The 25,433-nt window shown below is 37.5% G+C and overlaps 1 protein-coding gene across 3 annotated transcripts in view; it reads right to left on the reverse strand.

Annotated features, from left to right (window-relative positions):
- LOC124515002 (cytochrome P450 20A1) overlaps positions 1 to 25,433 on the reverse strand; it is a 76,196-nt gene that overhangs the window by 31,453 nt on the left and 19,310 nt on the right. For all 3 annotated transcript variants that reach the window (XM_047083472.1, XM_047083474.1, XM_047083473.1), the window contains 2 exons: positions 7,232 to 7,399; positions 3,850 to 3,928 (listed from right to left, as the gene is read on the reverse strand). In XM_047083472.1, coding sequence (XP_046939428.1) covers positions 3,850 to 3,928; positions 7,232 to 7,399 — 247 coding nt within the window. The remainder of the gene's footprint in view (positions 1 to 3,849; positions 3,929 to 7,231; positions 7,400 to 25,433) is intronic.

Below are 25,433 nucleotides of genomic sequence, written 5' to 3' on the forward strand. Positions count from 1 at the left end.
TTAGATGTCTGAAGCATATTAAACATAACATATACACAAATGAACTCTTGATTTTTCCCCACCAAAACTCGATCGTCCTACAGTCTGCCCCCTCTCCTTCATTCTCCAACTACTTCATTCTCCAACTACTCAGGCCTAAAACCTTGGTGTCACCTTCTCTCTTATACCACACAACTAATGTCAGTTAATGTTGGTGTTCTACCTCCAAAATACAGAATTATTCTCCCTTACTATTTTTTTTAATTCTATATTTTCTGTTGCCTGCCACCTAGTCCAATCCACATTATTTCTCTTGCCTGTTTCATTGCAATAGCCCCTGAATTAGTCCCTGCTTCTGCTCTAGGTGCCTGTAATCCATCACAGCAGCCATAATGACCCTTTAAAAACATAACCCAGATTGGGGTGCCTGGCTGGCTTAGGTGGTAGAGCATGCAACTCTTGATTTTAGAGTTATAAACTCAAGCCCCACGTTGGATGTGGAGATTACTTAAAAATAAAATCTCTGGGTGCCCCTGGGTGGCTCAGTTGGTTAACTGTCTGACTCTTAATTTCAGCTCAGGTCATAATCTCATGGTTCATGGGAATGAGCCTCACATTAGGCTCTGTGCTGACAGTGCAGAGCCTGCTTGGGATTCTCTCTCTTTCTCTCTCTCTCAAAATAAATAAACATTAGGAAATAGTAAAATAAAGTAAGATCTTCAATAAAATAAAATAAAATAAAATCTTTAAGGAAAAAAAGCAAACATAACTCAGATTATAACTGTTCAAAACCTTCCAGTGGCTTCCTATCTCATAGTAACAACCTAGTTTACAATGATCTATAACTCTGACAAAACCTGTTCCTCTCCCCAATCTTTCTGGTCTCATCTCCTTCTATTCCTTTTCTGACTGTCTCCTCTCCAGCCACAAAGTTCCCTGAACACCAAATAAACCAGAATCCCACCTCAAGGACTTTGTAATTACTTTCCCTCTACATGGAATCTCCTTCCTTTGGATATGGAGATATTCACATGATCTGCATTGCCTGGTTTCCAGTGTTAGCTAAGTCACCTAATCTTAGTGAGGCCTTTCCTAATAACTAACCCTATTCAAAATTGCAACCTTCTCATCCCTGGCACGCCCTATTCCCCCTCCTGATTTAATTGTCTCCATAGCACTTTTCATCTTTTAACACACTATTCGGTTTACTTATTTAAAATTATTGGGGGCGCCTGGGTGGCTCAGTCAGCTAAGCATCTGAACTTCAGTTCAAGTCATGACCTCACTCACGGTTCGTGAGTTCAAGCCCTGCATCGGGATCTGTGTTGACAGCGTGGAGCCTGGAGACTGGTTCAGATTCTGTGTCTCCCTCTCTCCCTGACCCTGCCCCGCTCTCTCTCAAAAATAAATAAACGTTAAAAGAAAAATTTTTTAAATACATAAAGTAAAATAAAATAAAATAAAATAAAATAAAATAAAGTAAAATAAAGTAAAATGAAATAAAATAATTGGCTGCCTCTTCCCACTAGAATGTGGAGCCACAAGGACAGGAATTGTTTGTTCTGTTCATGGACATCTCCCCAGCACCAAAATCATACCAGAATATTACAGATACTCAGTAAATAGTTATAGAGTGACATGAATGTAACACATTAGTGATTAATATGAGAAATTATTAACACTGTACTGCAATGGTTTCCCAACTTTGCTACAGATAAGAATCACCTAGGAAGCTTTTTCTAAAAAATCGTAAAGTACAAGTCACACCTCATACCAATTAAATCCGAATGTTCAGGAATGGAAGCCTGGCTTCAATATATATATATATATATATATATATATATATATATATATATATATATATATTTTTTTTTTTTTTTTAAATAGTTGTTTGTTTTTAGTGATCTCTACACACAGTGTGGGGCTGGAACTCATGGAATATATATATATTCAATATATATATATATATATATTTATTTTTAAATAGTTGTTTGTTTGTTTGTTTGTTTTTAGTGATCTCTACACACAGTGTGGGGCTGGAACTCATGACCTCGAGATCAAGAGCCATATCTCTGCCGACTGAGCCAGCACCCCTTATATTTTTTTAAAGATTCAATGTTTAGCAAAGTTTGGGAACTATTTCTGTACGTTCTCAAACCTACAGGTACATCAAAATAACCCAGAAAGCTTTCATAAAAATATCTGATGCCCAGGGCACCTCTCTCTCAGACTTCAAATAAACTGGCTTAGGGTAGGGCCTGATCTTCACTTTTGGGTCTTAAGTTCCCAAAGTGATTTTAATGTATAGACCAGGTTGGAAATTACTCACTTGAACAAAGGATGCACTGATCCAGCCATGGGATCCCAGTCACATAAACCAACACAGACTCCTTTTCAATAAAAGCTCAAACTTTATTTATGCCAATGTTACAACCCAAGTAACGCATCATGTTAGACAATCTACTTTTATTTAGAATCAAAGAATGTAAATTATTTTAATTTTGTATAAATTGAACCAATATTTGTGAAATACTTTTTTTTATTAAAGGGTATGAATCCTAATGCATCCATCAAGATAATCACAATGATACTGAAAACCAGAGTATAGAAAAATATGTCTGTTAAACTGGCTTTTGGGGGCTTATGTTGGACCTCAAAGGAATCACTAGAATGGTAAGCCCCATGAGGGCAGGGATTTTTGTCTCCTTCACACAAAATAATGCCTCAATAACATTTGTTGAAAAGAATGAAGGAAGAGAGGCACTTAGCTGGCTCAGTCAGCGGAGTGTGGGACTCTTGATCTCAGGGTTATGAGTTCAAGCCCCATGTTGGGTGTAGAGATTGCTTAAAAAATAAAACCTTTAGAAATGAAAGAAAGAGAAGGTAGGAAGAGACTACTGGGAAGCAACACTATTATATATGAAAAATAATCCATTTTTTCAATACAGCCCATGTACTTTAATTTACCCTACTTTCAAAAAAAGAACCAAAGCAGCTGAAAATAAAGGCATTAACATATTACAATCATAGGGGCGCCTGGGTGGCTCAGTCGGTTGAGCGTCCAGCTTCGGCTCAGGTCATGATCTCACGGTTTGTGAGTTCAAACCCTGCATCGGGCTCTGTACTGACAGCTCAGAGCCTGGAGCCTGCTTCAGATTCTGTGTCTCCCTCTCGCTCTGCCCCACCCCTGCTCGTGCTCTGTCTCTCAAAGATAAGTAAACATTAAAAAAAATTTTTTTAAGTATTACAATCATAAAATTACTGACAGAAAATAAAAGGGAGAATAATTTTGTGCAGCTTTCATAAACTAAAATTGTTATTTTTCTGTGCAAATTTTATAAAGTTATAACCAATGCCCAACAATTTTGAAAATATTTTTACTCAACGTTATAATAGCAAGACTTTTTACATAGCTACATTTTTTACAAAAAATCTATACAACATTTAAGTTGATATTATTTCCTTAGTAATTCCTACATTGTTGGACATCTAGATTGCTTCTTGTTTTCTACTTAGCACTACAAAGCACTACAAAAAAATATTCATGATTTTTTTCTTCTTTTAGATAATTTCATTTATTATTTATGACTTTAATATGTATTATCAAATTGCTTTCCCAGGACTGTACCCTTACATTTTCCTATAGGCTATACCAACCTCATTCTACAGTGAGTACTAAAGCTTTGTTTAATGATTCACTGCTTTTTCCTCTTTTGTTAAAGAAAAACCTTTAATATAGGAAACACAGGAGAAAAATATAAAGAGAGAAAATATAAATGACCTATAATCTCATGATTCAGAGACAACCTTATTAAAATTGGGGCACATATCCTTTTGTCCTTACTATAATTTAAGAGTAGTAAAACTTACCATCTTCATATTGTTTTTTCCGAGTTATACTTTTATCAAGTGATCCATCTAAAAAGCCTTTTCCAATTTCAGACCAAACCTGAAAATAGAAAAACATACCTATTATCTTAATAAAGTACATTTTCTAAAGAATGACACGCAATCTAAGCTAATAATTGAGGATTTCGTATCTTACCAACAGATCTGATAATTAAGCTCTCCCTTTTAAAATTGGGCTAATCAGGGCACCTGGGTGGCTCAGTCAGTTAAGCATGCAACTCTGGATCTTGGCTCAGGTCATGATCTCACGGTTTATGAGTTTGAGCCCTGCATCCGGCTCTGTGCTGACAATGTGGAGCCTGTTTGGGATCCTCTCACTCTCTGCCTCTCCCTCTCTCTCAAAATAAATAAACACTTAAAAAAAAATTTTTTTTTTAAATAAAAGTGGGCCAGTCATTCACTCCAGAGTCTCTGAAGATAGAGTTCAAATATATTTTAATAATTTCAGTCAAGGCACTTTAAAACTAATTACAATTAAAAAGTCAAAGTTCGTTGGGGCTCCTGGGTGGCTCAGTCGGTTAAGTGACGACTCTTAATTTCAGCTCAGGTCATGATCTCACAGTTCATGGGTTTGAGCCCCATGCTGGGCTCTATGCTGTCAGTGTGGAGCCTGGAGCCAGCTTGGGATTCTCTGTCTCTCTCTGTCTCTCTGCCCTTTCCTTGATTGCACTCACTCTCATTCTCTCTCTCTCAAAAATAAATAAATATTAAAAAAATAATTAAGTAAAATTAAAAAATGTAATGTCAAAAAACAAAGAAAAGGTGAGGAACTATTCCACATTAAAGAGGTCTGGCCACGGGGCGCCTGGGTGGCTCAGTCGGTTGAGCATCCGACTTCAGCTCAGGTCACGATCTCATGGTCCGTGAGTTCGAGCCCCGAGTTGGGCTCTGGGCTGATGGCTCAGAGCCTGGAGTCTGCTTCCAGTTCTGTGTCTCCCTCTCTCTCTGCCCCTCCCCCATTCATGCTCTGTCTCTCTCTGTCTCAAAAATAAATAAACGTTAAAAAAAAATTGTTTTAAAAATAAAAAAAGAGGTCTGGCCACTGAAAGTTAAGAAATTTGAGGGGCACCTGGGTGGCTCAGTTGGTTAAGCGTCTGACTTTGGCTCAGGTCATGATCTCACAGTTCGTGGGTTCTACCCCACATCGGGCTCTGTGCTGACAGCTCAGAGCCTGGACCCTGCTTCGGATTCTGTGTCTCCCTCTCTCTCTGCCCCTCTCCTAGCTCACACACTCTCTCTCTCAAAAATAAATAAACATTAAAAAAAAAAAAGAAATTTGAATATGGGCTGTGGAGAACAGTATTGTATGAATGTTCAATTTCCCAAGTTTGAAAACTATGTTGTTGCTATATAAGAGAATATCCTTGTGTTTAGGAAATACAGACTGGAGTATTTAGGGGGAAAAAAGACAAAATGTCCACTTTTTTTCTTAAATGGTTTCAGTAATGGTTCGAAAGAGGTAGGTAATGAATTACAAAAGCAAATGGGGCAAAATGTAAACAACTGGTGAACCTGGGTAAAAGATATATGGGAATTCCTTACACTAGTTGCAACTAGTTTCTGTAAGTTTTAAATTATTTCTATTTTAAAGTTATAAGGAAAGAATGAAAAAGGAAGAAAAAGAAAATATCAGCATGAAAACATACTAGAAATAACAGGTCACCGTATAAATAACAGTGGAGGTCTCTTAAAAACTGCTGTCTTATATGGGGTACCTGGGTGGCTCAGTCATTGGGATACTGACCTAAGCTCAGGTCATGATCTTGCAGTTCGTGGGTTTGAGCCCCGCATCAGGCTCTGTGCTGGCAGCTCGGAGCCTGGAGCCTGCTTCAAATTCTGTGTCTCCATCTCTGCCCACCCTGTGCTCATGCTCTGTCTCTCTCTCTATCAAAAATAAATTAACATTAAAAGAAAAAAATTTTTTAAAAAATGTTGTCAATATGAAAAAAAATCAGACAAAAATAACTGAGTCAAAAATTGTTTCTTCATTAAAATATGAAAACATTTTAGGAATTCCTTAATCAATTTATTTTGACTGGGTATACAAACTAGTTTACTCCAGGAAGTAGAATTTAGAGTGATTTTTCTACTTTTATTTTTACACTCCTATGTGGATGTTTCATAAAAATGTGTGTGTGTATATATACATATATATATATATATATATATATATACACACGCATAAATATAATATACACATATATTTTTCTTTTTGAGAGAAAGCAAGTGTGAGCAGGGGAGAGGGGCAGAGGGAGAGAGAGAGAGAGGAACCTAAACATGCTCCAAGCTCAACATGGAGCCCGATGTGGGGTTCGATCCCATGACCCTGGGATCATGACATGAGGTGAAATCAAGGGTCGGATGCTCAACCAACTGAACCAGGCGCCCTAAGAAACATACATTTTTTAGTCATCAGGCATAAAAATTAAACCATTTTAATGGGAAGAAGCATATTAAATAACAGGGAATCAAACCACAGTTCCTAGTGATTTTTGTTTAAAAAAATTTTTTTAAGTGTTTATTTACTTTTGAGAGACAGAGTGTGATCGGGGAAGGGGCAGAGAGAGAGGGAGACACAGAATCCGAAGCAGGCTCCAGGCTCTGAGCTGTCAGCACAGAGCCCGATGGGGGCTTGAACCCATGAACCGCGAGATCATGACCTGAGCTGAAGTCGGATGCTCAACCGACTGAGCGACCCAGGTGCCCCTCTAGTGATTTTTGTTTTAAACACATTATCCCAGTTATTTAACCAAAATGTTTTTATAGATTTGAATAAAATAAGGAATAATTAATTTCTTAGAGACCCAAAATGTGGCCAATGACCTAAGTATGATTTGAATTGAATAAATTAATTTAATATTGGGATTAAACACATGAATGCTGAAATTGATAAAAATACAGAAGAAAATAAATTCCATATGTGAATCTAGAAAAAAACAGAAAATAAATCATTTTTAGACTGAATTAGTCTTTCTTCAAATCATATTCATTTCATTTTAATGCTCTACTGGCTTTAATTTCTTTCTATATGGGACATAGTCTAGTTCTATTAAAGTTTTTCTCTTTATTCTAGAATTCAGTATCATTTTATAACATTCTTCTAAGTATTAAAAGGAAATTTCTTTAGTCACCCACTTTTTACATTTCAAAAAGTAACTGCTGAAAAAAAGTAATTTTTACATTTTTGAAAAATACAATTATCTTTGCTTGCATTGTTGATTTAGCCCCAAACGGAAATTCTATACTACAGGATGTGACATCTTTTTCTTGAGAGGCAAAGTCTACATTATTCAACTATACAATTTGATTGAAAGAATAATTTTAAATTTGGCCCTAGACGTACTGTGCCATGATTCTTCTGAAAGTGAATGACTTCCTGGTCATCTTCAAATGTACTACCCATCACCATCTGTGTAACAGACTTCATAGCAAAACCAAGCATATGCTGGCAGAGGGGTACATGCTGTGAATCTGGGTAGGAGAGCCATTTATCTAATAATTCTTCTGAAAGCTGGAAGAGAACAGAAAACCACAATGATTTACTATTTCTTCTTGCTAGAAAAATTCAGCAAGTAGATTAATTTCACAGTGCAACTCTGTAATCAAAGTAAACATTCAAGTGTTTATTTCAACTGTCAGGCAACTTTGGCTCCACCTGTAATTATATCTTCAAGGATTCAGGTTCAGATTCTGTCAAAGGGTTGATTTGCAAAACAAAACAAAACAACCACCACAATAATAAAAAGAGAAAATATAAATTACAAATTCAAGAGCTGGTAGAACCTTAAGCCTAATCTTAGTCTCTAATTAAAAATAGTAAAGGTTCATCACAGAATGCCTGTGATAAATATATGAATATGTAAAACCTTAGACATGCTCCAGTGACAGAAACCTCTCATAGTCTCTTTGCCATTCCTTCATTCAACAAATACTTATTAAATCCCTTGTGGAATAAAAACAATGGGTAGTAAATAGATCAAAAGCTTTGGAGTAGAAAAACCTTGGTGTTACTTCAGGCTCTATCTCTTAGAAGCATTGTGGCTTTGAGCAATTTGCTTAACTCTTCCAAGGTTCAGGTGTCTCAACCATTATATATGGATGACATCTACCTTGAATGGCTGCTGTGATATGGTAATTATAACCACATCATATAATGCAGGAAGAGTTTTTGTAAGGTAATATACATGAATTTAAGTTCCTTTCCCACATGAAATTTATGAAAGTTTTGTCACAGTATAAAGGATTAAAATTAAACATGAGAAATAGAATAAATGTTTAAAATGAAAAGATTAGCACTACGTAGGTTTATACCAACTTAAAGTAACATATCTGGAGTACTTTTTTTTTGAGAAAGGGAAGGGAAGCTTTAATGATTCCATAGTATCAAGATTAACAAATATACCTTTTTTAAAGTTTACTTTGAGACAGCACACATGTATGTGAAAGCAGGGGAGGGGCAGAGAGAGAGAGGGAGAGAATCCCAAGCAGGATCCACACTATTAGTGCAGAACCCAACTCGGGGCTCAATCCCACAAACCACGAGATCATAACCTGAGCCTAAATTAAGATCAAACTCAACTGACTGAGCCAACTGGGTGCCCCAAATATACTTTAAAAATCTCTTTGAGATGGGTGAAGATGAAGAAAACAGGAAGATAATTATTAAAACAGAGCTACATTATTAAAAAATAAATTTCAGGGGCGCCTGGGTGGCTCAGTTAAGCGTCCAACTTCAGCTCAGGTTGTGATCTCATGGTGCATTAGTTGGAACCTCACATCAGGCTCACTGCTGTCAATGCATAGCCTGCTTGGGATTTTCATTCTCCCCCCACCCCTCTGCCCCTCCCTTGCTTATGTCTTTTCTCTCTCTCAAAATAAATAAAAACTTAAAAATTTTTTTTAATTAATTTCATGTTATGGACAAAATAATCTCAGATACTTTAAAAACTTAGAATTCTACAGTTATTACTCAAGTTTACATAACTTCATACTAAAAGATGAAAAAAGGGGTGCCTGGGTGGCTCAACTGGTCAAAGGTCCAAATTCAGCTCAGGTCATGATCGTGCAGTCTGTGAGTTCGAGCCCTGCATCAGGCTCTGCACTGACAGCTCAGAGCCTGGAGCCTGCTTCAGATTCTGTGCCTCCCTCTCCTTCTCTGCCCCTCCCCCATTCACATTTGATCTCTCTTTCTCTCTCTCAAATATAAATAAACATTTTAAAAATTAAAAAAAAAATAAAAGGTGAAAAAAGATTTTGGAAGCAAACCATTAAAGTGACAATATTTCTAGGTAAAACTGGAAGAGCTAATGTAAGTTTGACTTATGGGTAATTATAGAAGTTTCAAACGTGAAAACTAAATATTAGGGGTAAAAAAGCTTTCTTATAGATTGAGTGCCTGGGTGGCTCAGTCAGTTGAACATCTAGCTCTTGGTTTCAGCTCAGGTCATGATCTTACAGTTTCTGGGATCGAGACCCATGTCAGCCTCTATGCTGACAGATTGGAGCCTGCTTGGGTTTCTCTCTCTCTCTCTCTCTCTCTCTCTCTCTCTCTCTCTCTCTCTCGGACTCTCCCCTGCTTGTGTGCGCTCTCTCTCACAAAATAAATAAACATAAAAACATTTTTTTAAAAGTTTTGTGGAAAAAATAAAACATATTAATAGATATAAGATAAACCAGTAAGATTTCCTTTGTCTAAACATGAAAGTTTTTTCCTTCAGAAAACATTATTTTCCTTAGTATGCATGAGATTTTGTATCAAAACAATTCTAGTACAACTATATAACTTGCAAACATCTCAGCTTCATGCACAGAACTGGGAAACCTAACTGTGTGTTAAGTGTTCACCCACTCAGACTACAATGCCAGACTGCACCTTTTTCATCACTCCATCTACTCCTAAATATCTAATCCTTTTTTAAGTAAGTCATCAGGCCCAATGCCATGTGACAAAACTACAACCTCATCATTTACAATCTTAGTGTTGAGGTATTTGTTTGAATTTATTCCAAGTATCATATGTCAATGCTGAGCCTTTACCTTGATTCTTACATTCATTTTAATTTTTTAATAAATGTATTTATTTATTTTGAAGGAAAGAGAGTGAAAGCAAGTGAGCACGAGTGTGGGAAGGGCAGAAAGGGAGAAAGAGAGAATCCCAAGGAGGCTCTGCACTGTTACTGCAGAGCCTGATGCGGGGTTCAAACTCACAAACTGCAAGATCATGACCAGAGCCAAAATCAAGAATCTGATGCTTAACCGACTGAGCCACCCAGGCACCCCGATCCTTGCATTTAAAGAATTTACAGGGAGCCTGGGTGGCTCAATTGGTTCAGTATCGACTTCGGCTCAGGTCATGATCTAACGGCTCATGAGTTCAACCCTCGAATCCTCTCTCTGTGGTCAGCACAGAGTCCGCTTCAGATCTTCTGTCCCTCTCTCTTTGTCCCTACCCTGCTTGCGCTCGCTCTCTCAAAAATAAATAAAAAACATTAAAAAGAAAAAAAAGCCACGAGTAGGATTCCGAATTCTTAAATCATAATAAAGTAGAATTTACTTTGGTATTAACAGTGAATTCCATTTACTTATTTTTCCATTTAATTTTGAAAATGCTTACACTCTGTTTAACCATTAAGTATGTCTTTTTTCCACTAATTTGAAATGCCACTCACTCTTTATATACTGGATTCACACACGAACTTGGGACTTTTTCTGGACATTGTCTATTTTGTTGACTACACATATGCCACTATCATAACTTCGAAAATTTATTTTATGTTTATAATGTGTCCTATTATTATTTTCTTTCAAAATGTTCCAGAAGAATGACTTCCAGAATGGTGGAGTGAGGGCCTTGTTGATATTGTTCTTCCTCTAAAAGAATGCTAACACATGCACACAAATGAAACAATAAAAATCAATCATTTCAGCACGGTGGCAATTAACCAGGATCCAGTGCCCACTGAGAAGTATCTAGTCAACAAAAACTACAGAACCTCAGTAGGACAGTGGGGTCTGTGATGCTTTAAAAAAAAAAAAATTAACGTTTATTCATTTTTGAGAGAGATAGAGCATGAGTGGGGGATGGGTAAAGAGAGAGGGAGACACAGAATCTGAAGCAGGCTCCAGGCTCCAAGCTGCAGCACCGAGCCTGACGTGGGGCTCGAACTCATGGAACGAGAAATCATGAGCTGAGCTAAAGTCAGACACTTAACGGACTGAGCTACCCAGCTGCCCCTGTGATGTTTTAAGTTAAGGTTATTTCCATCTCCCTTCTATCTCCAGCTCAGTAGTAGCATGGTAGCCAAAAGCCAACAGCATTGCAGACAACACAGAAACTTGACATCTTTGGAGTGTTACTAAAGCGTGATCACCACTGGTTATCAAATGGTCACGGAAAATGGGGAATCCCAAGACTCTCTCCTTCTCCAAAAGCAAGTAATGGGCTGGCCCAAACTCAGAATCAGCTTCCAAAAAACTCTACAACACAGTCAAAAACTTACAGCAGCCAGGGGAAAGCCTGGTGAAGAAAGAAGCTGCTACTTTGCGGTAAGCACTGTGGCATTTTAAACAACCTTCCTACCATCTCCAAACCCCAGACAGGCAACAGCTATGACAATAGCAGTCTACATTCCTGCTACAGAGTGCTAGGAAGCAATACAGGCATTATTCTCAAAGAACTGTAGTTGTGAGTCTCAATCTGCCTGGCAGCTCCCATCAAGGACTGGTGCAAAGGCTTTCCTTTATTTTGCACAACTCTACATTCTCAGAGTGTTCCTAGGACACATTCTTGGGTAGTTTGTGCTGAAAACATTTAAAGGCACAGGTATTGGCCACAACAGCTGGAGCAAGAAACCACATTTGAGACAAGCAAATAACAGACTAAGAAGCCTGGGAAGGAAGTGGTTAGGAGAGGAGATAAATGTGGGAATAAGATCTTTTGAAAGTTTCTGCATATACCAGGATTATTAAGAAAGCCATGCACATGCCAAAGAGCAGGATATATGCTCAGAGAAGGCTGGAGAAGAGTAAACTTTCACAGCTGACAGGTCTTTTGGCTCCATACAAGTAGGAAGTGAAAGCTGAAGTGGATTTATAAAAGGCCCAGATAAATGTTAAAGGAGGGCCCAAATGCAAAGCCAGTCTACAAATACTGGAAGAGTTTTTGTTTCTGTTTTGTTTTTAAATGGCTTCATGCCCAGTGTGGCACCTGTCTTGAGGCTTGAACTAATGACCATGGGATCAAGACCTGAGCTGAGATCAAGAGTCTGATGCTATACCAACTGAGGCACCCCAGTGCCCAAGAGTTTTTTTCTTTTTACTTTTCTTCTTTTCTTTTGTCAAGTGTTTAAGGTAAATCTGTCAACACCAGCTGACCATTAAGCTAACAGAACAGATGCTTCCAGTGGCCATACATGAGAAGAATACAGACCTTACAAAAACAGGAAAGGCACTAAATAAGCAAACAGCAACACTGCACAACAAACAGCAAGAAGAACCTCTGAGGAAGGTAAAGAATCTGATTTTGAGGGAGGAGTTAAGATGGTGAAGTAAGGGGACCGGGATTTCCCTTGTCCCTCAAACACAGCTGTAATGAGGTCAGATCACTTCGAACACCCAGGAAATCAATTTGTGGAGTTGCACAAGGATCTCCACAGGTGGAGGGAGACAGCTTGGCAGGATCAACGTGCGTGTGTGTGTGTGTGTATGTGTGTGTGTGAACTGGCAGAGATAAAACGGAGTAGGCAGGGAAGGGAGGGAACCCCTTCTGTGGAGAGACAAAAGGGAGAGAAAGTGAGAGGGTTTTGGTATCAACTTAGCACAAGAGGAAAACCTCTCCAGACCACGGACTGTGGAATGAGAAATACATAGAGTGCCAGTTTCTATTTTGCAAACAGCCTTAGGAGCTGAAACTCAGAGGTAGCAAAATGTGCGACTTTCTTTCGACTTTCTCCAGATGGAATCTGCTACCCTATGCGCATGCCTGGGTGGGTAGAGAGCCAGCCCTGGGCTCTGTAGCGATCTCAGGGGCACACTGGGAGAAAACAGTCCCCTTCCTCAAGTACTGTGGGAAGAGGGTTTATTGCCTCCCCACGGACAAAAGAGGCCTTTTATCAGCTGACTGAGGGGTGCTACACCAGAACATGGTCTGAGTGGTACAGGGCCCTTTAAGACATCGGGTTTTGAATCCCAGGCTGAGCACCTAGAAGACACAGGATTACTGTGGAGCAGGGCAAACTGAACCCGTGCTATTCTTTGAGGGCTGCTTGAACAGTGTGCTTTGAGACATCCAGTCCAGGGAAGAGAGACTGGGGTGTCTCCATTTTTCTCCCCAATACCAATACAGTGGGACTTTGGAGAGCATCACAGCAACCCCCAGTGGAGGCAGGACCTACTTACACCAAACCCCACCCCTCCATGCCTGGCAACAGCTTATCCACTAGAGGATGACTAACTGACCCAAGGCAGCAGGCATCTCCCCCAGACAAGTGCAACCACCGGTTCCCCCACCACCCTTTTCCATTTTTTTTTAAGGGTTACTTCAATTAACAAATCAAAGTGCACTTGGTTGAAGGTCCAAACACTCCACTACTACAAGCAAGGAGGAGCTTTGCAGAGGACTGACCAGTGCGATAGAGCAGCCAAAACACAACAGAGTGCACGCAACACACTCCAGAAACATTTCTGAAGTGCCAGGCCCTGGACAGTGTATGACCCCTTTTTAATATAGTGGTACTTGCAAGTGCAGAACACATAACAAGCTATGAAAACACATAAAAGACAGAAACCTAACCAAAATGACGAAATGGAAGAACTCTCCTTAAAAGAAGAAAATTCAGGAAGAAATGGCAGCCAGAGAATTGCTCAAAACAAATATAAACAATATTTCTGAACAAGAATTTAGAATAACAGTCATAAGACCAATAGGTGGGCTTGAGACAAGCATAGAAGACAGCAGAGAAATTATATCTGCAGAGGTTAAAGATCTACGAACTAGTCACAATGAATTAAGAAATGCTACAAATGAGATGCAAAATAAACTAGATACAGTGACAGCAAGTAAAGAAGAAGCAGAGCAGAAAACAGGTGAAACAAAAGACAAAATTATGGAAAATGATGAAGCTGAAAAAAGAGGGAAAGGAAATTACTAGATCACAAGGGGAGAATTAGAGAGCAAGGTGATTCTATGAAATGAAACAGTGTCTGTATCATAGGAGTTGCAGAAGAAGAAGGGCAAGAGAAAGGGGCAGAAGGTTTATTTGAACAAATTATACCTGAGAACTTCCCTAATCTGCGGAAGGAAACAGGCATCCAAGTCCATGAGGCACACTGAACTCCCTTCAAAATCAACAAAACAAAAACAACACATCAACACCACGACATATTATAGTGAAACTGGCAAAACACAAAGATAAAGAGAGGATTCTGAAAGTAGCTAGGGAAAAATGGTCCTTAACTTACAGGGGTAGACACATAAGGATGGTAGCAGAACTGTCCACTGAAACTTGGCAGACCAGAAGGGAGTGGCAGGAAATATTCAATGTGATGAATAGGAAAAACATGCAGCTAAGAATCCTTTATCCAGGAAGGCTGTCACTCAGAATAGGAGAGAGAAAGGCTTTCCCAGACAAACAAAAACTAAAGGAGTTCATGACCACTAAACCAGCCCTGCAGGTGATCTGAAGAGGGATTCTGTGAGTGGAAAGCAGCAAAGACTACAAAGGACCAGAGACATCACCACAAACATGAAACCTACAGATAACACAATAGCACTAAATCCATAACTTTCAATAATCACTCTGAATGTAAATGGACTAAATGACCCAATCAAAAGTCAAAGAGTATCAGAATGGATAAAAAACAAGATCCATCTATATGCTGCCTACAAGAGACTCATTTTACACCTGAGGACACCACAGATTGAAAGTGAGGGGATGGATGGGACACCTGGGTGGCTCAGTTGGTTAAGTGTCAAGACTTCAGCTCAGGTCATGATCTCATGGTTCATGGGTTCAAGCCCTGCATTGGGCTCTGTGCTGACAGCACAGAGCCTGGAGTTCTGTGTCTCCTTCTCTCTCTCCCCCTCCACCACTCATGCTCTGTCTCTCAGAAATAAACATTAAAAAAAAAAAAAAGAAGAAGAAGAAGGAAAGAAAGTGAGGGGATGGAGAACTGTCTATCATGCTACTGGACGGCAAAAGAAAGCCAGAGTAGCCATACTTGTATCAGACAAACTAGATTTTAAAACAAAGACTATAACAAGTCATGAAGAATGGCATTATTACACACATATATATATATATATATATGTGTGTGTGTGTGTGTGTGTGTATAAAATTATACATATAATTAATTGGTCTATCCATCAAGAAGAGTTAACAATTGTAAATGTTTATGCCCCCAATGTGGAGGCACCCAAATATATATATCAATTAGTCACAAACATAAACAAATGTATAGATAATAATACTGTGATTGTAGGGGACTTTAATGCTCCGCTTATAGCAATGGACATATCATCTAGGTAGAAAATCAATAAGGAAACAATAGCTTTGAATTACACACTGGACCAGAAGGACTTAACAGGTATATTCAGAACTTTTCATCCTAAAGCAGCAAAATACACATTCTTCTTGAGTGCACATGGAACATTCTCCAAAAGAGATCACGTACTAGGTCACAAAACAGCCCTCAACAACTATAAAAGGATTGAGATCATACCATGCATATTTTTGAGATCACAACACTATCAAACTTGAAATCAACCACAATAAAAAATTCGGAAAGCCCCCATATACAGGGAGGTTGAAGAATATCCTATTAAAGAATGAATGGGTCAACCAGGAAATTAAAGAAGAACTTAAAAATATAAAATGAAAAGGAAAACACAACAGTCCAAATCTTTTGGGATGGAGCAAAGGCAGTCCTAAGAGGAAAATACATTGCAATTCAGGCCTATCTCAAGAAGCAAGAAAGATCCCAAATACACAGCTTAACCTTACATCTAAAGGAGCTAGAAAAGGCAGCAGCAAAGAAAGCCCAAAGCCAACAGAAGAAGAGAAACAGTAATGATTACAGCAGAAATAAACAATATAGAATCCAAAAAAAAAAAAAAAAAAAAAACCCAGTACAACAGATCAATGAATCTAAGAGTCGGTGTTTTGAAAAAATAAACAAAATTGATAAACCCCTAGCCAAACTTCTCAAAAATAAAAGAGAGGACCCAAATAAATAAAATCACAAATGAAAGAGAGAAGAGATCACAACCAACGCCACAGAAATACAAACAATTATTAGATAATATTATGAAAAATTATATGCCAACAAACTAGACAATCTAAAAGAAAGACAATTTCCTAGATACTCACATACTACCAAAACTCAAACAGGAAAAAATAGAAAATTTGAACAGACCCATAACCAGTGAAGAAATTGAATTGGTTATCAAAAACCTCCCAACAAATCAGAGTCCTGGGCCAGATGGCTTCCCAGGGGAATTCTACCAGGCATTTAAAGCACAGTCAATACCTATTCTTTTCAAACTGTTCCAAAAAATATAAAAAGAAGGAAAGCTTCCAGACTCATTCTATGAAGCCAGCATTACCCTGATTCCAAAAGCAGACACAGATCCCACTAAAAAGGAGAATTAAAGGCCAATATCCCTGATGACATGGATGCAAAAATTCTCAACAAAATACTAGCACATCGAATTCAACAGTACATTAAAAGAATTATTTACCATGATTAAGTGGGATTCATTCCTGGACTGCAGGGCTGGTTGAATATTCGCAAATCAATCAACATTATACATCACATTAACAGAAGAAAGGATACGAACCATGTGATCCTGTCAATGGATACAGAAAAAGCATTTGACAAAATACAGCATCCTTTCTTAACAAAAACCCTTAATATGGCCTTTTGTAGCAACGTGGATGGAACTGGAGAGTGTTATGCTAAGTGAAATAAGTCATACGGAGAAAGACAGATACCATATGTTTTCACTCTTACGTGGATCCTGAGAAACTTAACAGAAGACCATGGGAGAGGGGAAGGGGAAAAACAAAACAAAGTTACAGAGAGGGAGGAGGCAAACCATAAGAGACTCTTAAAAACTGAAAATAAACTGAGGGTTGATGGGGGTGAGAGGGAGGGGAAAGTGGGTGATGGGCATTGAGAAGGGCACCTGTTGGGATGAGCACTGGGTGTTGTATGGAAACCAATTTGACAATAAATTTCATATTAAAAAAAAAAACCCTCAAGGAAGTCAGGATATAAGGAACATACCTTCACATCATAAAAGCCATATATGAAAGACCCACACCTAATATCATCCTCAATGGGGAAAAACTGAGAGTTTTCCCCGTGAGATCTGGAACACAACAGGGATGCCTACTCTCACTCCTGTTGTTTAACATAGTGTTTGAAGTCCTAGCCTCAGCAATCAGACAACAAAACAAAACAAAAGACATCCAAATTGACAAAGAAGTCAAACCTTCACTCTTTGCAGATGACATGATATTCTACATAGAAAACCCAAAAGACTCCACCCAAAGCCTGCTAGAACTGATACATGAATTCAGCAAAGTCACAGGGTACAAAATCAATGTGCAGAAATTGGTTGCATTTCTATACACCAATAATGAAGCAACAGAAAGAGAAATCAAGAAATTGATCCCATTTACAATTGCACCAAGAACCATAAAATACCTAACAATAAACCTAACCAAAGATGTAAAAGATCTGTATGCTGAAAAATATAGAAAACTTATGAAGGAAACTGTAGAAGACAAAAAGAAATAGAAAAAATTCCGTGTTCATGGATTGGAAGAATAAATATTGTTAAAATGTCAATACTACCCAAAGCTATCTACACATTCAATGCAATCCCAATCAAAATTGCACTGGCATTCTTCTCAAAGCTAGAACAAACAATCCTAAAATTTGTATGGAACCACAAAAGACCCCAGATAGCCAAAGTAATGTTGAAAAAGAAAACCAAAATGGGAGGCATCACAATCCGACGTTAGCCTCTACTACAAAGCTGTAATCATCAAGACAGTATGGTATTGGCACAAAAACAGACACATAAACCAATGGAATAGAATAGAGAACACAGAATTGGACCCACAAATGTATGGCCAACTAATGTCTGACAAAGCAGGAAAGAGTATCCAATGGAAAAAAGACAGCCTCTTTAGCAAATGGTGCTGGGAGAATAGGACAGCGACATGCAGAAGAATGAAACTGGACCACTTTCTTACACCATACACAAAAATAAATTCAAAATGGATGAAAGACCTAAATGTTAGACATGAAATCATCAAAATCTTAAAGGAGAAAAGAGGCAGCAACTTCTTTGACCTCAGCTACAGCAACATCTTACTTGACATGTCTCCGAAGGCAAGGGAAACAAAAGCAAAAATGAACCACTGGGACCTCATGAAGATAAAAAGCTTCTGCACAGCAAGGGAAACAACAAAACTAAAAGGCAACTGACGGAATGGGAGAAGATATTTGCAAATCACATATCAGATAGAGGGTTAGTATCAGAAATCTATAAAGAACTACCAAACTCAACACCCAAAAAACAAATAATCCAATGAAGAAATGGGCAGAAGACATGAATAGACACTTTACCAAAGAAGACATCCAGATGGCCAAGAGACATATGAAAAGATGCTCAACATCACTCATCATCAGGAAATATAAATCAAAACCACAATGAGATACCACCTCACACCGCTCTGAGTGGCTAAAATTCACAACTCAGGAAACTACAGACGTGGGAGAGGATGTGGAGAAAGGGAAACCTTCTTGCACTGTTGATGGGAATGGACACTGGTGCAGCCACTCTGGAAAAGAATGTAGAGGTTCCTCAAAAAATTAAAAATAGAATTATCCTATGACCCAGCAATTGCACTACCAAGTATTTATCCAAAGGATACAGGAGTGGTGATTTGAAGGGGCACAGGCATCCCAATGTTTATAGCAGCACTATCACCAATAGCCAAATTATGGAAAGAGCCCAAAAGTCCATCAACTGATGAATGGATGAAGAAGATATATACACAATGAAATGTTACTCAGTGATAAAGAAGAATGAAATCTTGCCATTTGCAACAACATGAATGGAACTGGAGAGTATTACACTAAGCAAAATAGTCAGAGAAAGAAAGATATCATATGATGTCCCTCATATGTGGAATTTGAGAAACTTAACAGATGATCATAGGGGAAGGGAAGAAAAAGATAAAAACAGAGATGGAGGCAAACTGTAAGAGACTCTCAAATACAGAGAACAAACTGAGGGTTGATGGGGATGGGGAAAATGTGTGATGGGCATTAAGAAGGGCACTTGTTGGGATGAACATTGGGTGTTAAATGTAAGTGATGAATCTCCCGTAGCCAAGACTATGCTGTGTATTAACTAACCTGAGAATAAATTTTTAAAAAAAGAAAAAAAAAGAATCTGATTTCAAGAGTTCCCATTCACATCTGTGCCCCTTAAAACAGAGTCTGGGTCTCAGTCCTGGGGGCATGGGCCCTCTGTCTCAGCCCTAGAATTGGTGACTGCTTCCTATACCTGCTATCCTATATTCTTTACAGTTCTGTTTACTTCTGACTAGTCAACCTCTCATTACTGCAGTCCCATTATAGCTAATAATTCTTTATATTAAACTTTTCCTATTTAAATAATTGTGTGCTTTCTCTCTCCTGACTGGACCCACAATAATAAAGATCTTTAGGGGAGACTTAGTGGCTTAGTCAAGTAAGCTGACTCTTGATTTCGGCTTCGGTCATTGTCTCATGGTTCTTGAGTTTGAGCCCCACGTAGTGCTCTGCTCTAGCATTGTGAAGCCTGCTTGGGATTCTCTCCCTCTCTCTCTGCTCTTCCCTACTCACACTGTCTCTTTCTCCCTCAAGAAATAAATAAATAAAAATCTTAAAAAGAAAAAAAAAATAAAGACCATTAGAAACACTAATCAAGAATTGAATTGCATAGGACAAGATATGGGGTTCACGAGTTCAAGCCTCGTGTCGGGCTCTGTGCTGACAGCTCAGGGCCTGAAGCCTGCTTCAGATTCTGTGTCTCCCTTTCTCTCTCTGTCCCTCCCCCACTCAAGCTCTGTCTCTGTCTCAAAAATAAATAAACATTTTAAAAAAATTTTTTTAAAAGAAACAAGAGAGGGAAGGTACTAAAGAGCCTAAGGACATTAAAAATATAACAGAATGTTTGGCAAGAAAACAAGAAAAGAAAGAAAAGGTAGTAGAAATGGAAACGAAAACTGTCCATTGATCTCAAATACCAGGATAAACCATTAGAGTTAATAAGGAAATCTGGCAAGGTTAATGACTACAAGGTCAATATGCAAAAAAATCAGTTGTATGTATCAGGAAAAAAAGAAATTTAAAAATAGTACCATTTACGACAGCATCAAAGCCCCACTAAATATCTAGAAGTAACTTTAATAAAAGACATGACCTTTACACTGAAAAGAAAAAAATATATATATATTGAGAAAAACTAAAGACCAAAATAAGTGGAAGTATACTCTTCCATGTTCATGGAGTAGAAAATTCCATAACACGTAAAGATAACTTTACATAAATCAAGTGACCTATACAATCACCTGGTTTATGATAAAGGTAACATTACAGTATAATAAAGAAAGGATGATCTTTTCAATAGGTTATGCTGGACCAACTGGATAACTGCCTAGAAAAATATGAATGTTAACTCCCTTCCTCATTATTTACACAATAAACACCAAACGTATTATAGATCTAAGTGTAAAAATTAAACAGTAAAAGCCTCAAAACAAAACTCAGACGAATATCTTCATAACATTAGGATAAACATGTTAACTGACCAAAATTTAAATAAAAACTTGAAATTAAAAAAAAATTTCTTGGGGCGCCTGGGTGGCGCAGTCGGTTAAGCGTCCGACTTCAGCCAGGTCACGATCTCGCGGTCCGGGAGTTTGAGCCCCGCGTCAGGCTCTGGGCTGATGGCTCAGAGCCTGGAGCCTGTTTCCGATTCTGTGTCTCCCTCTCTCTCTGCCCCTCCCCCGTTCATGCTCTGTCTCTCTCTGTCCCAAAAATAAATAAACGTTGAAAAAAAAAATTAAAAAAAAAAATTTCTTACATAGGACACAAAATGCAGTAACAAAAAAGGCAAAAGAATAATAAGTTGACTACACTAACATTAGTATCTGTTCATCAAAAGACAAGGTTAAGAGCATATAAAACCAAGCCACAGAGGAAGATAATTAATATTTCAATAAAGTTCTTAAATTTGGAAATTTTTAAGACCTCTTAAAAATTAAAAATAGAGAAGACCCCAAAGAAAAATGGTGAAAAGATTTTAAGCAACACTACCTCAAAGTTAACAAATGAAAAAAATGTTCAATTTTATTAGCTATCAGGAAAATACAAATTAAAATCACAATGAGAAACCTCTATACATCTACCAATAACCAAGGAACAGTGAGGATGCAGAAAAAGGAGAATGCTCATACTCTGCCATGAGACTCTAAGTGGTAAAACTACTCTGGAAAACTATTTGGAAGCATTTTCTAATGTATGAATTCATTTAATCCTTAATACTATGAGACAAGTAACCGTTTTTACCCTCATTTTATAAATGAGGAAATGTATCACACAAAAAAGTAACATGCCCAAGGCTACACAACAAAAATCAAAGAATTCGTATTCCAACTCAGGTAGTGTTATGAAGAGTCCAAGCTGTCAACCATTATGCTTCTCTTTATATAAGTAAAAAAGGTAAGAACATATACTCTTAGACTAACCAATTATGTTCTTGTTGGGAAACTAAAATCAGAAGACAACTGGAACTTCAAAAATAGAAGGTGTTTTGAGATTAAGGGTCAGGATATAGGCCAAGAGTAGACTTAAGAGTAAGAGAAACAGAAAGTGGTAAAAAGTTTGCTGTCAGAAACTCAGTTTGAGACTGGTTCCAACATTTAACAAAAGGAATGCATTTACGTAGCATCACTATATTATTTAAAGACCCAGTACTTGATAACCATTAGACATAAACCTTCTTGAGGGTAGCTTTTTATACTGGTAATCAATCCTAGTACCTAGCAGTGTCTGGCAAATCTTAGATGCTCAATAAATTTTTAGTGAATATAACCAACTCTCTTTTTCAAAATCACTGTCCTGTATCTACTACAAAGAGTAAGTTATGTTTCTGACAAGACTAAGAGAACTCTCTCAGAAGTTAATAGATACTTCTTTAAATATTCAAGTCTGTCTTACTAGTAATATATGTCCCAACTATATGTAAATGTAACTAAATGTAAAGTCGTTGATCATCAGATCTTTCATTTCATAAAATTTGGCTTTTTACAAAGAACAGTTTTTTTTTAATTTTTCAAAAGACAAAAAACAAAAAACAACTCTGATGAAAAATACTGAACAACACAGTAACCAGCAAGGAACATAATTCTTCCCAAATCAACTCCTGCATATTAGCAGTTTCCAGAAAAATAAAGGAAACCAAATATACAGTCCTAAAAAGTCCATAAATAAAAGGCTTTGTTCTTAGAATAAACTCAGTTTTGGTTTTAATTATTCAATGAATTATTAAGCTTTGTTCCTAATGAAAATTCAAATATTCAGACTATCCCTGATAGCTGAGTTCAGTTTTCCTGAATTGAAAAGAAATGAAAAGAAAGAAAAATAATATAAATGAAAATATAGAAATTAACTTAAATCACCCTAAATTTAACCCAGATGGAGATAACTACTTACAACATTTTTGTACCTAGCTTTTCATATGTTTTTCTATGGGATGAGTATCCATCTATAAATGTGCATACATGTGTGTATATAGATATACTTTGGAAAATGTACTAATACTATACAAACTGTTTTGTATGCTGGTTTTTTCACCTACCATTATGTTATGGGTTGAATTGTATCCCCCCAAAAAAATCTTACAGTCCTAACCCACGTACCTGTGGATGAGACCTTTTTTGGCAAGAGGCTCTTTACAGATGTGCAAGATGAGCACATTAGGGTGGATCTTGATGCAATATGACTGCGTCCTTATAAAAAAAGGATACACACATGGAGACCTCCTTATAAACATGAAGGCAGAGAATGGAGTGATACATCTTACCAGACAAGGAACACCAAAGATTGCCAGCAAAACCAGAAGCCAGGAAGAAACACAAGACAGATTCTCCCTCACAGTCCTCAGAAGGAGTCAACCCTGCTGACACCTTGATCTTGGATTTCTAGCCTCCAGAGCTGTGAGACAATATATTTCTGTTTTTTAAGCCATCAAGTTTGTGATACTTTGTTATGCCAGCCCAAACAAACACCATCTTAAAATAATCCCCATATATTAATAAATAAATGTCTGCCGTCTTTTTAATGTCTTTATTCTGATCCATTGTAAGGATTCACTATCATTTAAATAATCCTCTACTATTGGACATTTAAGTATTTCCAATTTCTGCTATAATAAACAATGCTTCAGTAATCATCTTTGTACATACATCTATTTCCATTTGGCTTCCCTTACATATGAAATTTCTGAGTTAAATAGTAATCATTTTTTAAGCTTTTGATATATATAGCCATGCTGCCTTGCAGAAGCACTTACCAATTTATATTGTTATCAGCAATATCAAAGTACCCATTTCCCACACCTCTGATATAAGTAGGTATTGTCATTAAAAAAAAAAAGACCCTGTCAGCCTAACAGGTAAAAAATATCTCAACATGGCTTTAATTGGCTTATTTTGCTAATTACTGGTAGGGTTTAGACAAGCTTCAAATATTTAGAGGCCATTTAACATGTTTTCTTCAATGTACTCCATGTTCACATCTTTAGCCATTTTTCTTTTGGAGCTTATATTTCTTTAAATTTATTTTAATGTTTATTTATTTTTGAGAGAGAGAGAGAAAGTGAGGGAAAGTGCCCCTGGAGCTTATATTTCTAATAATGTATAAAAGATTTTATACGTAGTTGGTTTTTAAATGAAATCTGAGGGGGCACCTGGGTGGCTCAGCCAGTTGAATGTTTGACTTTGGCTCAGGTCATGATCTCGCAGTTTGTGGGCTTGAGCCCCACGTCCGGCTCTGTACTGACAGGTTGAGACCCTGGTGCCAGCTTCAGATTCTGCATTGCCTTCTCTCTCTCTGCCTCTCCCCCATTCGTGCTGTCTCTATCTCAAAAATAAACATTAAAAAAAAAAAAAGGGAATCCTGGGATCTTTCATTTAAATTAAATCCAGGGTGGGGCTCCCGTGTGGCTCAGTCAGTTGAGCATTGGCTCAAGTCATGGTATCATGGTTCATGGGATCAAGCCCCACATCAGGCTCCGCACCAACAGCATGGAGCCTGCTTGGGATTCTCTCTCTCCCACTCTCTGTCTCCCTCATTTGTACTCTCTCTCTCTCTCTCTCACTCAAAATAAATAAATAATCTTTAAAAAAAGAAAGTCTTTAGGTAATTATTGTGAAATTATTAGAATTTCAGAGAAGCAAATGATTTTCAATTCCACCTTGCATTAGGTTATTATTGTGACTGCAAACTTAAAAAAGATTTTTTAAAAAAGGGAAAAAAAAAAAAACCTAGCCAAGCAAAACTACATCCCAGGGTAGCAGAACAAGCTAGAGAAGAAATGTGCCAGACTGGAATGATATCCTGATCCTACTATTTACGAGCTATATGACCTTGGACTGGTTAATTTAACCACTCTATGGTTCCTCATCTGTAAAAAGGGGTAAATAACAACACCTATTTATAAAATTGTTGTGAGGCTTAAATGAGTTCATACAATCCACTGGACCAACAAACTCAACAATTTTCACTATTAACTATTACTAAGCTGTCAATTAAGAAGATTCTGGATAATAGTCCTAAATTACAAATCCAGAAATAGTTATTAAATCAGAATTTTTCCCACAAGTGACAGGAGAATATGGGGTTTCAGCACAGAGAATAGAGAAGTTACACTCACAGAATTAAAGTGGAGGTTTACACACAGCCTTGGAGCAAAGATGGTCAGGACAGGAAGGAACCAGAAGTCAAAGGATGAGGTTTGAAAGGATTAGAGAAGAATCCAAACAAAGAACTCAGATCTGGACAAAAAAACAAAAACAAAAAAAGGCAAAAAGATTATTATGTGAATATAAAGTAACATTTATTTTGGGGGGGGAATAACTCTGGTAACAGCACTCTTCCCTCAAAGAAAAAATATTGGTAAGGAAAAGGAAGATGTTCTGACAGCAGCACTCTCTAGTCATATTCTTCTTGATTAAACATTTAACTAGTATTTCTGATGACTAAGTAACTTGCTTGTACTACGGGATTGACAATATAAACTCAAAATATATTTCTCACATTTGGACCCAGTCTATGAACCAAAACTTAAAACTATGATGGCAAGAAACATGAAAATTTGGAAATAATATTCCATCTTGATTTGCCTTTAATCAGGTAGGAGGAGAAAAATCTGGAATACAGAACAAAAGCAAAGAAGAAAGTTTGGGAAATAGAGCCTATGA

Source organism: Lynx rufus, unplaced genomic scaffold (assembly GCF_022079265.1).
Source record: "Lynx rufus isolate CCGP_SWC_20201006 ecotype Redwood Valley unplaced genomic scaffold, mLynRuf1.p SCAF_2, whole genome shotgun sequence".
Classification (NCBI taxonomy): Eukaryota; Metazoa; Chordata; class Mammalia; order Carnivora; family Felidae; genus Lynx; species Lynx rufus.